Raw genomic sequence first — 16,583 nt, 5'->3', positions numbered from 1 at the left:
AGTAATATAATATATCCTGATGATATTAGTAATGGTAAATTTACTGCAGAGGGAATGTATTCAAATTCAGTACTTTGATGTACACTATAAAGAGTGATCAGAACAGCTTTGAAATGCCTACACATTGTGACAGTTCTGAAAAATGTGTCCAGTAGAACTGTATGACATTGTTCTATTCTGAAGTTACTTTTTCTCCCGAATGAACGTTTTACATCTATTCTCTGCATGTTTAGTTATAAAAGCAGTACTGAAAAGTAAACAGCTTCATGGTTGGGTGCTTCTGCATTATTGTAACTTCAATACTGTGCCATTATGCCTTTAATGGAGCGCAGCTCAGCTCCAGACTGGAGCTTAAATGGACATATATCAAAGGTCTGGTTTGACTTGCAGAGTGTTAGATGAGGGTGAGGTTTTGAGTTTCAGAACGTGGACTCTAAAAAGCCAACACAAAGCTAACTGATAAAAAGCTTTTTAAGTACCAAGTGCTTGAATACAGGAGCAACATACTTGGTTTGGATTAAGAAACACATTGTCTGGCTCATATAAGTGTAAAAGTAGGTTATCTTGTAAATATCACACACTCTCAAGCAGGGGGATATCAATCCTGCTGTGGTGATGTTGAGAAGTTCTAACAAAATGTCAGCTGTTGGAACAGAAGGCTGTCCTGGCATGTAGTTGTTTTACATTTTCTATATTGTGAAGCAATAAATGAAGTTGGGGTGCTGGTTAGTGAGTATGTTATGGGGAATATGTTACAGGGAGTGCAGCCATCAGAAAATTTGAGGCCCCGTATAAACCTAGACAGGGCTCTTTCAAAAACCAACCACAACCCACCTCATTCTCCTCCCAATGCCCTGCCCATGCTCACAATGGGGCCACCATGTTGCAATCATTGAAAGCAGGCCATTAGACCTCAAAGTCCAGAAAGGGGCCATCTGAGCCTCAAATCCAGCTAGTGCGCCGACATAGCGGGAAGTAAGGTCCAATGCAGGGGCAAATGGGTAACCAGGTCTCCATGCTTGCCTGAGCCCTATGGAAGGAAAAAATACTTTTAAGATGTTACAGTATGTGGTTTTTCACATTTTATAATCTTTACAGAAATAAAAATGTGAAGATTTCTTTGTGTTTATCTCATTAATCTGATAATAACAGTTTTATAAATAAAGTAATATAGTTAGGAGAGAGTGTTATCCAACTAGGGGACTATCCTTGGAAAATGAGACATCTGGTCCCCCTTTTGTAACAAGGCCAGAACTAATGACATAGGCATGAGATATAAAGTGTTTCTCATTGTTAATTTCCATAGATAAATTGGTATCTCAGTGATAAACACTATACAGTTCATAATGTTTATACAGCCAACAGGAATTGAACTGCACATATGCACATCCTGTTAGCTCAGCAAGAAACATATTAGAGAGAAACAGCTGCATAACACGTCGACGGCAAAAGGACACATTGAAGTTCTGACACTCCTTTGGTTTGCACATGTGGGCATTAATTAAATGCGAGGGGGTGCTGTAAACATTAGCACTCTCACAGAGCAATGTATTATTACAAGTGGTTAACATGCCCTGATTTGTTAGACGGGGCATATTTTACTTTTCTCGTCGTTATCATCTGCACACGCAGACGGGAATATGGCGTTTCTTGTTTCCAGGAAGCCTCATAACGGCTTTAACTCCCATTATTAAAACCTTGATCAGGTACAAAAAGGTTAAGAAAGGCAAACAACCATCTTTTTTTTTTACTATGTAGCTATATTGTCAAATGTGAATAAGGTTTATTATATATACTGTATATATCTATACGCCTATTTGAGATACCACAGACTGGGGACTAAGCTGCCCTGGCAATTTAAGGCTAGCAGCTGCCTGGATATGCGCGGTTGAACATTATGGTTTTATGATCTTGCTAGCTGTGCACTGTAGGACCCGGTCTGCAGCTGGAGTGGAAGTATCCGTAAGTATTTAGCTGTAGAGGCCACCGGCCCACCGGGCATTTGCCGGTGTACCGGTCCAGGCCTACTTATCAGTACTGTATTAGCAATCTGGGAAGATGACAATACTGTTTTATAGACTACATATTACATAAAAGGGGACTGGTCTCAATCCAAATCTGTACATTATTTGCTAGCGCAAAAAAAAAAAAAAACTAATTCCCAATATCTGTTCCTTTTCCCAACTTCTGCAGCAATGGTTAAAGTCATACCTGGAAACTCAGGGGTTTTGCTGCAATCTCAGGGTGAAGGGCCAAAATCTCAGAGCCACACAGTCTGGAGATGACTCCTAGGACTCCTAATTAGTGTTTTTGCTTCCAGTTTGCCTCATTTGATATTCCTGCTTAAATGCAGGTCACTCAATTAAGCATATTTAAGCATACGTCAAGGTTACCATGAAAACCGGCATACAAGCAATTTGGTTAACAAATCACTACATAGAATCTTGATGATGGGCCACTAAAGGTTTAATATTGAAAGAATCTCAGGGTCAGTTCATTAAAAAAGTTTCCAGGTATGGTTATAGTAGTAGTCATAATCCTTAATTTGGTATCTATAACCTGATCAGTTAGATATAGTAAATGTGAAATGTCCTTCTGACTGTAGCCTAAAAAAGGCAGTATATTTTGAAGGCTCCATTGAGTTGCAGGGTGACTTTTAAGAAAATCTGCGTGAATCATGTCAATGGCCTGGTTCTTATCTTTTAAGGCATTGCATTGAAGATTTTCTCACTTGATTTGGCATCTTTGATTTTAGATGAAAGTGAATACTATCAGCAAAAAAAAAGAGGTCATGAACAAAACCTCTTAAACCACTAACCCTTCAAAAAAAGAGAAAAGAATTGTACTCCAAAAGAAGCACGAACAATAACTATAAAGAACTCATATATCTGAGAATTACAACCTGCAAAAAATATCCACGTGGAAACTGCTTTAAGACTTTAGGCACTGATTTAACTTGAGGGATTTGTACGTGGCTGGGATTGTGGCCAAAAAACTCTATAATTTCAATTTCTTGATTTTAGTGGTAGTGACTTTCAGACATTACGTACCAATATTGCACACTTACTGAACATGCTTTTTTTTCTCCCTAGTTACATATTTTACTAACTAGGCATATTTTTTATTCAGTTTGTAACTTTTATATATTAACTAAACCACTTTGCAAAATGGAAAACAGACACGTTTTCTGGGTTAGGATACACACAGTGTGTTCTCGGTAAATCTGGAAATGCTCTTTGCTGTGTAGATTGCAATGTATTCCCCACTGTTATCTTCTCTCCTGACTTTCTGCTAACTGTAGCCCGCAAGGGGGTTCTCTATAGACTCCACAGTCTTTAATATATTACATACAAACTTTGTTTGCAATAGAATTCAGCCCACCTGCATATGAAACTTAAAAGACTACAGCCCACCCATGAAGAGAATTGTGTGTCTTGAGAAAGAGGTGTCAGTTGTTTAAATAGAATAAGATCAGCCCCTTCAAAAAAAAAGAAACATGGCCCCCTCAACTGCTGTGTCTACTCAAGAATGCGCATTGCATGCCACATGGTCTCTGCAAGCAGGACATAGGGGGCTGGAAACATTGAGCTGGGGGTCAACGCATACAGTTAGCATGCAATATGTTTGTTGTGTGTTATGCATCATTTCCGTAACACAGTTACAGAAAGGAAATACATAAAAAACACACAAAAAAATAAAAACCCACAAGGCAATCACTGGCTCTTATTGGGCAACATTATCATTTATTCACAGCAGGTCCAGGGTCAAGTAAGAACATCCCAAACATATTAATATAGCACCATCGTATTCCACGGCGCTGTACAATGGATAAACAGGAAATAAAAAGTAGTGCATCACATAACAATTTTGACTTACAAGAACAAAAGGTAAGGAGGGCCCTGCACAAATGAGCTTACAATCTAAAATGCAAATATCCATATGTTGTTGTGAATTTCCAGCTGGGGGCTAATTATTACCATTCTTAATGTAGAAGGTACCTTAAAGGTGCAAATCGTGTGCATGTGTGGTTATACTGATTAAATTAGACGCAAGGCGATATGTTTTGGTTATTTTGAATGACTACCAGTAGGATGTCTCCACATTCACTGAAAGATCATCTTGATAAATCGTACAATTCTGTTGTTGATGAGCATCCATTGCTTTCCCAATAGCTTTTTACAGTTCTGTACACTTAATGAACTTAGTAAAGTAGAAAATGAATTTAATGATGCTAAAAGCATTAACAAGGTCTTACTTCGTAGGGGGTAAATTTACACTAAGCCAGTTGGCTTGGAAATGTATAAATAAAATGTTATTTACATTAAACCTCATCCACCATAGGAGCCAGAATAGAGGGAAACACTATAAACGAGGCTGCTGGATGGGCCCTGCACCTATGTGCATCTGCAGTCCTCTCCACCACATCACAGAATGCTTTGCATGTATACAGCATTCTGGGATAGAATAGACGGTAATATATAATGAGAGTGTAAAGTAATTACAACTTTTTATGTACACATTGGCGATTTGTCTATCACAATGTATACATAAAGAGTCGAATCTCCCTTATGCATTTGCCTCTATGACCCACCTTCCAGCTCCTAGGCTTGTAGGAGAAGTGTTTGGCTGAACACATCTCCTGCGAGCCAAAGCCCACCTGCAGCATACTGACTGCATCCAGCCCCATTGCTAGTTCCGCAGGGTCAACTAGACCCCCCCAGCCCGGATGCATGCACACAAAGCGCTTTGATTGATTTCAAAGGAAGTGCTTTCCTGCCTCAGCTCTGTTCAAGCCCCCAAAATTGGTGCGAAAACAGGACCATGGAGAGTACAGTGTACTGCAGCTTCTCCTAAAGATAGGTAAGTACTTTATTGTTTTTTTTAATAGTTTTAACCTACACTTGTAGAGTGTATATTAAAGTATTTACAAAGTACTTTATCATGCATTCTTCATTGGTGGGGCTGTACAGGACACTGGGGTATCCCTTAAATTTCGCACAAATGTCAGACTTTGCACCAGAAACACTTTTTATACCTAGCGCCGTCAGTGTCTAACAACAGCTTGGTTAATGGCAGCCACAAAACTGAAAAGTAGCTTAGGAAATACACATACATCTGTTTTGTTTTTTTTATTTATTGCCGTATTTTGGGAAAATATATGAAAATAATTATTTGTGATTCCTCGGGGATTAACCTAAACTGACGAAACACTATAGCTGTCCTACAAATCTGTTGATTAATTAAGTTTGTGGAAGCTTACATGTGAAAAGGGTGTTTCCATTACTTGCAATGAAAAATGTAAGTTTAACCGGAAGTTTAACCTTTTGACTGCCAGGAAAAAAAAAGTTTTAATTAAAGCTTGAGGATTAGCATAACGCTTCTTGGAAACTACTTTGTCAAGCACCACCCACACACGCTTGTGCCATTATTAAACAAATGTGGCATTCTTTAAATTATCCTCAGTAAATTGCAATCATGAAATTCTGCTCCCTATAATTAAGCATCATGTTTTATTTGTTCCAGATGTATTGTTTCAAGAATACCAGATCAATTTGGGGTTGTAAATTATATTCACGTCTCTTTAACTTGATGACAGTTCAGCTTTGCGGAAAACGTTTTATCCAGATCAAGGCAGAAAAGGGTAATTTTGTTAAGTTTACTTTCATTGTAATTTATTTTCGGAACACTCAATTTGGCATCCTGATATTTGCCAGTTTTTCTTAGCACACGTGTGAATGTGGAAGTTAGGATTCTGCTGTCGTGTATATAGTACTGGCACTACTGGGGGAAAAAAAAACCTATAAAAATAATTATAGTGCTTCCTAATAATAAAGCTTTCATATTATTTAAAAATTACTAATGCCATAATATTATTGAATTTTATATAAAACATTTTATATAAAATCAAATGCGTCTGAAACTTGTCTCTTTTACATTTGATTGCTGTAGGAAACTGCATTTGGAAGAATGAATAAGAGGCAAACTAAGAAAAAATAAGTCTGAAATCAAATATGATTTTATTTAGTTTTTTTATGTTTTTGAATTTAAAACATTGGCACTCACCAGAAAAGCCACAGATGCAAATAAAAAAGTGAACCAAAGTCAGGCCATGTGGGTTTTTTCAGTACAAGGAGAGCATGCAGGAGAGTTGTGGTTCCAACTCCTTGCCGTTACTGTTGAATATGAAGGTCCTGGTACAGGAAGAGCTTGGGTGGTTCTCTATAATGTAAAGTTCAATCAGTGAGATTTCTTCAAAGGCTCCTCACACATTGAATTATAGGCATTATGGAAGTGGGATCCTTTATATGACCTATATATACGTCACTGTTTCCTTAAAGACAAGTTATTATTGTAAGTCTTGCAAAGAGCTCTGTAGCATACAAACACAAAAATAATGATCAAAGAATAAATAGTGCTTACAGATCTGTGTGCAAAAAAACAACAAGAAAACTACTAGCCAAAATACTTCACGGCCAGCCAAAGGTGCAGTTGCCTTACCTAGCAACTTAACTCAATTGGAGCAAATGTAATGTGGCTCCATTCTCAGTACAAGGACAATGGCACAGCCAGGTCATGTTATATGGGTGTTAGCATGATGTAATGGGGCATAACTCCCACAGAACAACCACTCAACACTGGTCGCCAAAATGGGACAGTTACCTAAACAGTTGACAGCCACGTCATAAGCCTGATTACCAGGACTGCCCCAGCAAATTCAACACTGTTATCCTGTTGCTCAATTTGTACCACTTGGCCCACCTTGTGTGTGTGTATGTATTCCTGACTATGCCATCGAGGTACCCTGTATTTTGTTCATTTTTGACCAAATGATAAGTAAAACAAAATTACTTAGACGTCTCTAATTTTTATCACAAAACAGGGAAAATGTTATTATTTCATGTTTGTCAAAGAAAAAATAAACTTATTCCAAAGGAGGAAAAATGAAAGAGCAAGAGGCCATAATGTAAATCTAAAGGTCAGATGTTGAGATGTAATGTAACAACAATAAAAGTCACTATGGCACTGGAGTAGATGGCAGCACTCCAACAAGGCTTGCCAGCACATGTATATGTAAAGAAATTCGGAGCACAAACATGAGCCTCCTCACCCTAGCCAGAAAGCCCACTGGCAATAGCATTATATGGATGCCGCAGCTGTACATAATTTGCAATGTTTAATTTAAAGACACCACCAAAGAGGGGGAAAAACAGAAAATGCATGTTTCACGTCCGTAGACGATTAATCATAGTGTGGTAGGTAAGAGGAACAGTCCCCAAGCACAAGTGGTAGGGGCAAATATAGTGAGGGAATTTCAACCTGCATGGGATGGGCATATATCCTGAATCTAAAACGAGAAAGCTGGGAAAATGTGCAGACTAGATGGTTTTATGTTTATATGAAATGAATATCTGTTGATTGCAGCTTTTTAGGACTTTGCACCATAGTTTTCCCAGTCTTACTGTACATCACCCAAGTTGAGTATTGCTAGATCGAAGTATAACACCATATGTTGTCAATCCACCCTCTATTAGGAGAATCTGTCATTTGCTAATTTGGGATTTGTTATTTCTGGCTCGGAGTAATAAAAGCTTATAAAAACATGAATTCCCTTTACAATTCTTGTGAAGTATTTAAATAAAACACTTTGTAGGTACTCAGCCTGTTAATTTTGACGGTTTGATTTGTGGTGCTGTATCGCTTTAGCGAGCTACATTCATTTATTGGTGTGTAAGCAGTGCTCTATTAATCATAGAAAACAGGCATGTCAAACAAGTGAATGGAATGCCGCGGTGTGGTGTAGACCTCATTTCCAGTGGTTGATTGTGGCCACACACACACACATACATACACATATAGATAGGCACATACAGTATGTGATACAGTATGTATATAAATGCAGTTTTATCTAGTTTTATCTAAACATACATATCTTTAATAGCCGATATAACTTACATACTCATGTCAAAGATTATTCTTGCATATTAGGTGTGAGAGGTAGTAAATGCCGTATAGAAGATAGTAAATAATAAAGGCTGGATGTGAGGCTTTGTGGTTTAGAGATACGTTTCGTGTTCTTGTGATTGCTTCTCCTGTATTGTTATTTCTGCCTATTTTGTTAAGTTGCTGATTGTTGTTTGTTGGTTCCGGCAGCCCTTGTAAGGTTTGATGAGGAGAAGTGAGAGATCAAGGAATTAATTTAACGTCGGCTCTGCCGTAGGCCTAGACTAGGAGTCTTCTAGGAGCGGACTGCTGGACTTGTGATATCTGAGATCACTTGAGGGAGGGAGGCTGCATTTTTTTCCAGACTCTTGTGTAGGCACCTGATGGCCTAAGGTTGGAGCTGCCATTACTCTCATTACCAGTCTTATTATCAGACTGATGAGTTGCATTACATTTTCTATGTTGTATGTTAAACCCTCAGTGTGATCGCCTCTAAAAAGTGGTCTTAGCATTATAGAAATAAATAGAATGGTCCCATTAACTAGATGATTCCATTCATTTTTATACAATAAATCAGTGATAGTGGAGTATATGTGTGCCGTTATCTTAACTGTATGTTGTTGTCGTCTATATCAACATGTACCTGCCTTTTATACGTAGATCACTGTATATTTTTAATAATTTAACTGCTGTAAATAAATAGATGTTAAACCTATCAGTATTCATGTTGTGTATTGCAGATAAAGTCCATTTATAATCTCTGTTTTGTTCTCCCTTTTTTTTTCTACTATCCCTTAATCCGGATCACAAAATTGAGATTAGAATCCTAATGCATAACGACCAGACAGGCGCTGAGTATTTTTTTCATCATTCTGTTAATTAGACCTCCCGTACAAAAGAGGATTTCATAAAAAAAAGTGCTTCCATAAAGAAAATAGGACAGAATGATTGTTGAGGTTCCCGGAGACTATGGAATGTATACAATGTAATAAGATGCAATAGGACAAACCATGTGGCGTTTAAAGATGACAGGAGAGACAGACTTTAATATGGTCACGCAGCTCTGATTCAGGACACGAGATAACGCTTTGATTATTTAAAAGGAACAGTATGAGTGACTGGATTAACAGCGTTGTGGTTCATCTCTTTTCTCCGTTAAAATATTCCCACAGTTGAAATGACCTGATTCTAAATCTTTCCAGCTTAAGTTCATAATGAATCCTCTAAAGTCCTCTATCTTATATTAACAGTGAGTGCAGTGCGTTTCATGCCTTATTTATTATACAATATAATGAGGCTAAATGCAGTCATTGGCATAGAGTGCCAGTCGTTGTTTTCCCCTCCCGTTACTTCTGTATTTTTGTACAGCTGACATCTTTCTTTTGGGGGACATTTTGGGTCATATATGCTATTTAAGGGAGGATCGTGCTTTATATTTACACACTTTGTCTGTAATAACCATTTTGGCATACGTACCTTATTGTTCTATCTTAGTGGGAGTAGGGCCAGCCAACTACAGGTTGGAAATCACTAGGCTAGTTTCCATTGACTAAAATATTATGTCTGCAGACCTGGAGGCTGCCATTGTAGGTAGTCATGTGATTTATTTGGTGACTTTCCCTCATATTAGCATACAGTAAAATGCATTGTATTCAATATAAAAGGCCTAATATACATTAAAATGGAACATGAATTCTACCTTTAAGTTATAGTAGTAAAAAAAAAAACTACAATGAGAGTTTTCCTTTAAGCACAATCCTCTACTGTTCTTTTGGTCAGTGGCAAACAAACAGATGTCAGCTACATTTTCTGATCTCATCAAGCAGCCCATGGCTAGACCATGACAGCAAAGCAGACCACCGTTGTAGGACCACCTGCAACCATTGACCTTAGGCTGTCCTAATGTGTAAACTGCCATGGTATGTTGATCTGGCACTCATACATCATACATGTAAATATTCTAAATATCAGAAATAGTGAATCCAGAGCTGTTTCGTAAATACAATAATCTGGCATTTATGGGACATTGTGTATGGGTATGACTCCCATGATGCTGTGTAAGCCAGGAGCAATCTACAATGCACACATCTTGTGCAATGAATGATACAATATTGCAAACATATAATTATATGATTTAGACAGGGTTCTCGAAACAACAGGACTATCACAGTTTTACATTACTTTGTGCGTTGTTATACACGTCTATGATTCTGCTTCCAAATATTTCATTTTTATAGCTTGAATATATAAAAGACTTCTTTGCACGATGAAGTCCTGATGCTTCTTAGAAATCTCTCAAGTGAAAAGTGATGTTAATACCATAATGGAGCCAAAATCATTTCTGATAACTGTCATGCAATAAATTCTTGGAGAGAGCTACATTACAAAACTCTTAAAATAGCTGTAAAAAAGGATGAAAAGGGTGGATAAACTGGATCTTTACCATATTGCGTTTTTAATGTGAGCTTGAGTCTTTTAAGTGGATTATTCATCCAAAGAATTTAAGGAGTACGGCTTTGGTCTGCATAATCCTATAATCATGATATTTCAGTTTTAACTTTTCTAATAGCATTTGAGTAGACATCACAAACAGCCACTTTTTTTAATATATATATATAAGATATACCTAAAGCGTGTTTGTTCAGAATGAAAGCACTCACCATTAGCCATTTACAAAACTTACATATAAGGTAGAGCAGAAATAGATTAAAGTATGCTGAAATTTTAAAATAAATTATTAAGTTTATAATACATTACATTAATTCAATAGCGCCGGCAGACTCAGTAGCACTATTAAAATTGGGGACTATCCAATTAGCCAATAAAGGTGTCATATTTAGCAGATTTGATCGTTATCATGTATTACAGCAGAGGAGCCAGATACAGGTGATTGCGTCACCCTATGTGCATGCATAGGAACTCGAAGACTAAAGGTTGTACGATAACCGAGCTGAAGCATTGGGCTCAACACTGACTCCTGTCCACAACAATTTGTCCAATGCCATTATAATTAAGAACAAAAACTCATGTTTTGTTTATGTGAAATTAGCATTGTTGGTGGTATTGAATGACTTTGTGACTATACTATCCCGTCGTCATTGTGTAAAGCATTGCCGTCAGATATTATTTTTTTAAAAGTTATAGCAAGGACCAAATAGCTTTGTGCTACAAACATCCTGAATTGCAATACTACAGTTCTACTCACTCACTTTGCTTCTAGTTCTTGCCCAGACAAGGGCCAACTTCATCAATATTAAATACTTATTTCATTATGTTTTTTTGATGAGATGACTATGAGCAGATATCTCTGATATAAAACAGGCTCTCCTTTGAAATCGTCTTAGTATATTGATTTATTACTATATTATCTTCTGGACTCCCTGAATGTACACTCTGTTTTGTGACGTTATGATACTTTGCAGTTTAAAAAGAAACTGAAGGAAATATTAAAGTATTTTAGATTTCAAAGTTCAATAGAGCTAAAATTACACCACTGTATTCCTCATGCTGGGGGAAGATAAATGCTGTTATACATGCTTTCCTGGTGACTGGGTTTTGGCTTATTGGAGGTGATTACCCCTTACACACCTTCAAATCAAAGTTTTTTAATTATTTTGTCACGTGCATAACAGCATGCTACTGAAAAATTAGGCCATTGAAAAGGTGTTCATGTCATTATAAAAGTGACAAGGTCTCCCAGTATAATGTACTACATTCTATACCTACAAATTGTGCTTTTTAAAAAAATAATAATAATTATTATTGTTTTTTAAAGGAATCATGAGCTTTATACAACTTAAAGTAATCATAACTATTTTTTGCCAAACCAATACCAGCCTTGATTTTAGCTAAAGGGACCACATATCTTTACCATGTGAGTACCGTGTGGTTACGGGAGCAGTAGAAATACCCCCCCCCATCCACACCCTACCCATTTTAAGAATACCCAAACTCGCTTATCCTCCCTTGCCTTCCAATGTATATTTTATTTAATGACATAAGCCTGGAAGTCTCAGGGTTGTTGCTCCAATCTCAGGGTGAAGGGCCAAAATCTGAGGGTCACACAGTCTGGAGATGACTCATTCATTCTCTACATTGATCTGATGACATCTAAGACTCCTAATTGGTGCGTTCACTATGAGTACGTTATAGTGGAAATACCTGTTTGAATACATGTTACTCAATTAAGTATCTCTTTAAATAATGACAAGTCAAGGTTTCCATGCTATTTGGTTAACGCAGTTAATGAATCGCTACATAGAATCGGGGTCATTTAATATTTACAGAGTGACAGGGTCAGCTCATTTGGAAAGTTCCCACGTGTGGGTATAAGGTGCCCCTGGAATCTAGCCCTGAGACCGCTATGGACAACATACCTGTCCACCAAGTTACAATGAATTTGAGAATGTTAAGCTGTTTGCTGCTGTTTCTATATGTAATAATAGCATGTGAGTGTAATTTTAATTGGATCAGTGATTTTAACCTCCTAACTTGTTGTTTTTTTACAGGATGTCGCTGTCTTATTGGTACATCTCTTTACTTCTCATGCCAGTCTGCTTGAGGTCCCAGAAATTACCAACTAGGGATGAAGAATTATTTCAAATGCAGATACGAGACAAAGCCCTTTTCCATGATTCGTCGGTCGTTCCTGACGGAGCTGAAATCAGCGGCTATCTTTTCAGAGACAATCCTAAAAGGTAAAATATACAAATGCATGGATACACATTGCACAAAATCATTTATGCAGAGCCAGCAATACATGGAGTATAAAATGCTGCCACTCCTGATATATAAGAGTCTGGATGCAATAGACAACGGCTTTTATTATTGGTGTGTTGAGTTAAAACAGGTCATCTCACCAGCTTCACCAGGCATAGGAAAGAGCCAGCCACGGCAGTTTTTCCTACAAGAAGGGTTGAGTGGGCTCTGAGTAAAACACAAATAAATCTTTAAATTAACTATGCATTATGTAGGCCCAGCTGTTAAATCTTGCATGGGAAGCTTTCTGGGCTAAGAACTTCTTAATGTATTGTAAAGTTGTCAAGATAAAATGCTTATTGTGAAACCACTCACGACTCACTTTATCAAATTAACCCCTAAGAGAGATATGACTATCCCTTTTCCATAGGAGGGAACCATACATAAACAGTTGTTCTTGGTTGCCTCCAATTACCAGTATATACTAAGGATGCAGGTTAAGCCGTTGTTGGAGTTTTACAGAACACTTACATATACTGTATGGATTGTGGTTGCTTTATTAACGTAAAAGTTAATATAATGATTTTACTAAATGTATATAAGGTATTGGTATTTTTTTTTTGTTAACTTATTAAAGTCCAACCAGCAATGCTCAAACCTATTTGTTGACAAACTGTATAACGGCTAGACGTTTCACACCTTCTGCCTTTGCCCATAGATACTTCTTTGTAGTGGAGGAAGATAATACACCCCTATCGGTTATTATCACACCATGTGATGCACCACTGGAGTGGAAATTGACTCTACAGGAACTTCCTGAAGAAGCTAGTGGAGACGGATCAGGTAATGAACTGTAGATCGAACAATAGAACTCATCGATTACCTATACACCTACAAATCCATTTGAAACACCAAGGATAAAGTTGAGCTTACACCAGGGATCAAGATGAGCTTATTCTGTCTGTTAGCTTACAAAAGGAGAAGAGGCTTTCGAAGACACTTATTGATAATGCAGCTCTTTATGTCTGTCATGGTGTTAGCTCTGTAAAGCAGTAATTATTGCTGCAAATGCTGTAATGCATGTATTTTTACGGTTGCATGAAGAAATTTCAGCTGTATTTGGAGTAAGTAGCAAAGAAATTTAGGTTTCTGTGGCAACTCTCACAAGATTTCAGCTGTTTGCTCCTCTATGACCCCCGAATATATCACATGACTGTATCTATAAACCTCTACATACACACACAGCAAATGTAAAGTACTTTGGTACCACGTACTGCTTTCATAATAATACTTTATTGAAATGCCTATTTCTGGTTTGATGCAGCTTCACAATTAATAAGCTCAGTAACTGAGTCTACCTGGATCAGAAATTATACTTGGCATGTCAATAATTTGCCCCTGGGGCTCAGAGACTAGTTTATGATCCCTTACATCAACAGTGCTAGGATAACACAGCTTAATGATTGTCTAGCATAGTTGGTAAAATTATTTAGTTCTGCTACATAAATGCAGCAAATTTATATATTTTTCTCCTGGATTTCTACAGTCATAAAACCAAAGAAAATATACCTAGAGCATTTGATGTTGAGAGTTTGTAATCAGTTTATTCAACATATTTCTTAAATGTGATTGTGTTTGCAATTAACACGCCAAGTATTTTTCTTAGAAACCCAACCTTTATGAATACCATTGAGGGCAGTCATGTTTATTATTCCCTCCACTTTGGTGGAAGTAGAGAAGCCCGATTCTAGAAGACTTCGAAAGAGAAGTTGATTTGTGACGGGGAAGACAAGTTATTAAAGCTATATAGTTACATCGTTACTCAGAGTGGAAAAGTCCATTAAGCTTTTCCAAGAACCCATATCTGTTGATATGGATATAAAAAAAGTAAAAAAAAACCGCAGTGACACATTTATCAAATAAAGGGGTTCAAAGAGGTAAAGAAAAGCCTTCTTGGATCCAAAGGCAACCAGTTTTTCTTCTAGATCAACATGACCTAAGCCATAGTTAAATTGATATAACCCTGAATGCACGTGTTCCAACTTTTTATTTAAGGTTTTAACACTTACTGTCAAAACCACTTAAAAAACTAAAACATGTACATGGTACAAATATGTTAAGAACACCAGTACACACAAATAGATATTTATACATATACCTTTCTGTGTTCATGTTGATTTGCAAGGTATGTCTTTATGGCTTTGCTGATTCAGGGGAATGAGCAGATGTTGAGCTCAAGTTATGATAATGAAACCTTGGCTTTCAAGTTGCAGACTTGCATTTCTGCAGTAATAACACGAGCATTAACATATTTTTCAAATGTCTGATTTTGTAGGTGAACCTGAATCACTTGAGCAGCAAAAACAACAGTTAATGAATGAAGAAGGCACGGAATTATTCTCGTATAAAGGCAATGATGTGGAATATTTTGTGTCGTCAAGTTCACCAGCTGGCTTGTATCAACTGGAGTTGATTTCAACAGAAAAAGACACTCATTTCAAAGTTTATGCTACAACAACACCAGAATCGGATCAGCCTTACCCTGAACTACCTTATGATCCTAGAGTTGATGTGACTTCACTTGGGCGTACAATGGTAACATTAGCATGGAAGCCTACACCAACATCATCTGTTCTGAAACAACCAATCCAATATTGTGTTGTCATCAACAAGGAACACAATTTTAAAAGCATTTGTGCTGTTGAAGCTAAACTTAATGCAGATGATGCATTCATGATGGCCCCAAAGCCTGGTCTAGATTTCAGCCCTTTTGACTTTGCCCACTTTGGTTTTTCTTCAAACAACGCTGGAAAAGATAGAAGTTTTATGCCAAAAAATCCTAATGCAAAGTCGTTAAGGCAAATAACTGCAAAGCCCAACGTGGATATTCAGAAGGTTTGCATTGGAAACAAAAACATCTTCACAATCTCTGACCTGAAGCCTGATACTCAATACTACTTTGATGTTTTTGCGGTTAATACTGGCACAAATATGAGCACTGCTTACGTTGGAACATTTGCTCGAACCAAAGAAGAAGCAAAACAAAAAACACTAGAGCTTAAGGATGGTAAAGTTACTGATGTGTTCATTAAAAGAAAGGGTGCCAAGTTTTTAAGGTTTGCCCCAGTTTCATCTCACCAAAAGGTAACATTTTCTGTTCATTCTTGCTTGGATGCCATCCAAATTCAAGTCAGAAGAGATGGAAAACTACTTTTGTCACAAAGTGTGGAGGGTGTACGTCAGTTCCAGTTAAGAGGAAAACCAAAAGCAAAATATCTAATTAGACTCAAAGGAAGTAAAAAAGGAGCATCAATGTTAAAGATTCTAGCAACATCAAAATTTAATAAACAGCCATTCCCTTCTCTCCCCGAAGATACAAGAATCAAAGCCTTTGACAAACTACGCACATGCTCTTCCGTGACCATAGCATGGTTGGGCACACAAGAAAGAAACAAATTTTGTGTGTATAAAAAAGAAGTGGATGACGACTACAATGAAGAGCATAAGAAGAGAGAACAAAATCAGTGCTTGGGTCCAGACACGAGAAAGAAGTCAGATAAAGTTCTCTGTAAATACTTCCACAGCCAAAATCTCCAAAAGGCAGTCACCACAGAGACAATTAAAGGACTGCTGCCCGGCAAGACTTACATGTTGGATGTTTATGTCATGGGTCACGGAGGCCACTCAGTCAAATATCAAAGTAAAGTCGTAAAAACAAGAAAGTTTTGTTAGAATCCTTATGAACGTTCACATGAAGCACATTCCTACAGTTAAAAATAACGTCTTGTGGAGCTTGGCAGTGGTGGCTTGACATGTACAGTAGAACGGTGTAGAGAGGTATCACCTTGTGTAATACACGTACAAGCTAAAACTGCAAAAAAAAAAGTGTCAGATGGTTGTCATTGTTATGTACTCAGTGCACCAGACCCGATGCAAACCAGATG

At 37.4% G+C, this 16,583-nt stretch overlaps 1 protein-coding gene across 1 annotated transcript; it reads left to right on the top strand.

The window, feature by feature from the left end:
• The first annotated feature begins 12,450 nt into the window (after nt 1-12,450).
• Nucleotides 12,451-16,371, top strand: LOC149289370 (protein NDNF). Its single transcript, XM_089490798.1, has 3 exons — nt 12,451-12,638; nt 13,358-13,482; nt 14,975-16,371. The coding sequence occupies exons 1-3, from the start codon at nt 12,451-12,453 to the stop codon at nt 16,369-16,371; spliced, it is 1,710 nt and encodes a 569-aa protein (XP_089346924.1).
• Nucleotides 16,372-16,583: the final 212 nt, after the last annotated feature.

Source organism: Sceloporus occidentalis, unplaced genomic scaffold (genome assembly GCF_023333645.1).
Source record: "Sceloporus occidentalis isolate IW3139 unplaced genomic scaffold, rSceOcc1.0.p SCAF_46, whole genome shotgun sequence".
NCBI classification, from domain to species: Eukaryota; Metazoa; Chordata; class Lepidosauria; order Squamata; family Phrynosomatidae; genus Sceloporus; species Sceloporus occidentalis.
This window is presented reverse-complemented; position numbering and strand designations above follow the sequence as displayed.

Bases quoted from the DNA above. Each gene is read 5' to 3' on its own strand.
- LOC149289370 (XM_089490798.1), top strand. From the start codon at position 12,451: ATGTCGCTGTCTTATTGGTACATCTCTTTACTTCTCATGCCAGTCTGC. The intron at 12,639-13,357 runs GTAAAATATACA...CTTTGCCCATAG, and splicing joins TTCAGAGACAATCCTAAAAG to ATACTTCTTTGTAGTGGAGG. The intron at 13,483-14,974 runs GTAATGAACTGT...CTGATTTTGTAG, and splicing joins AGCTAGTGGAGACGGATCAG to GTGAACCTGAATCACTTGAG.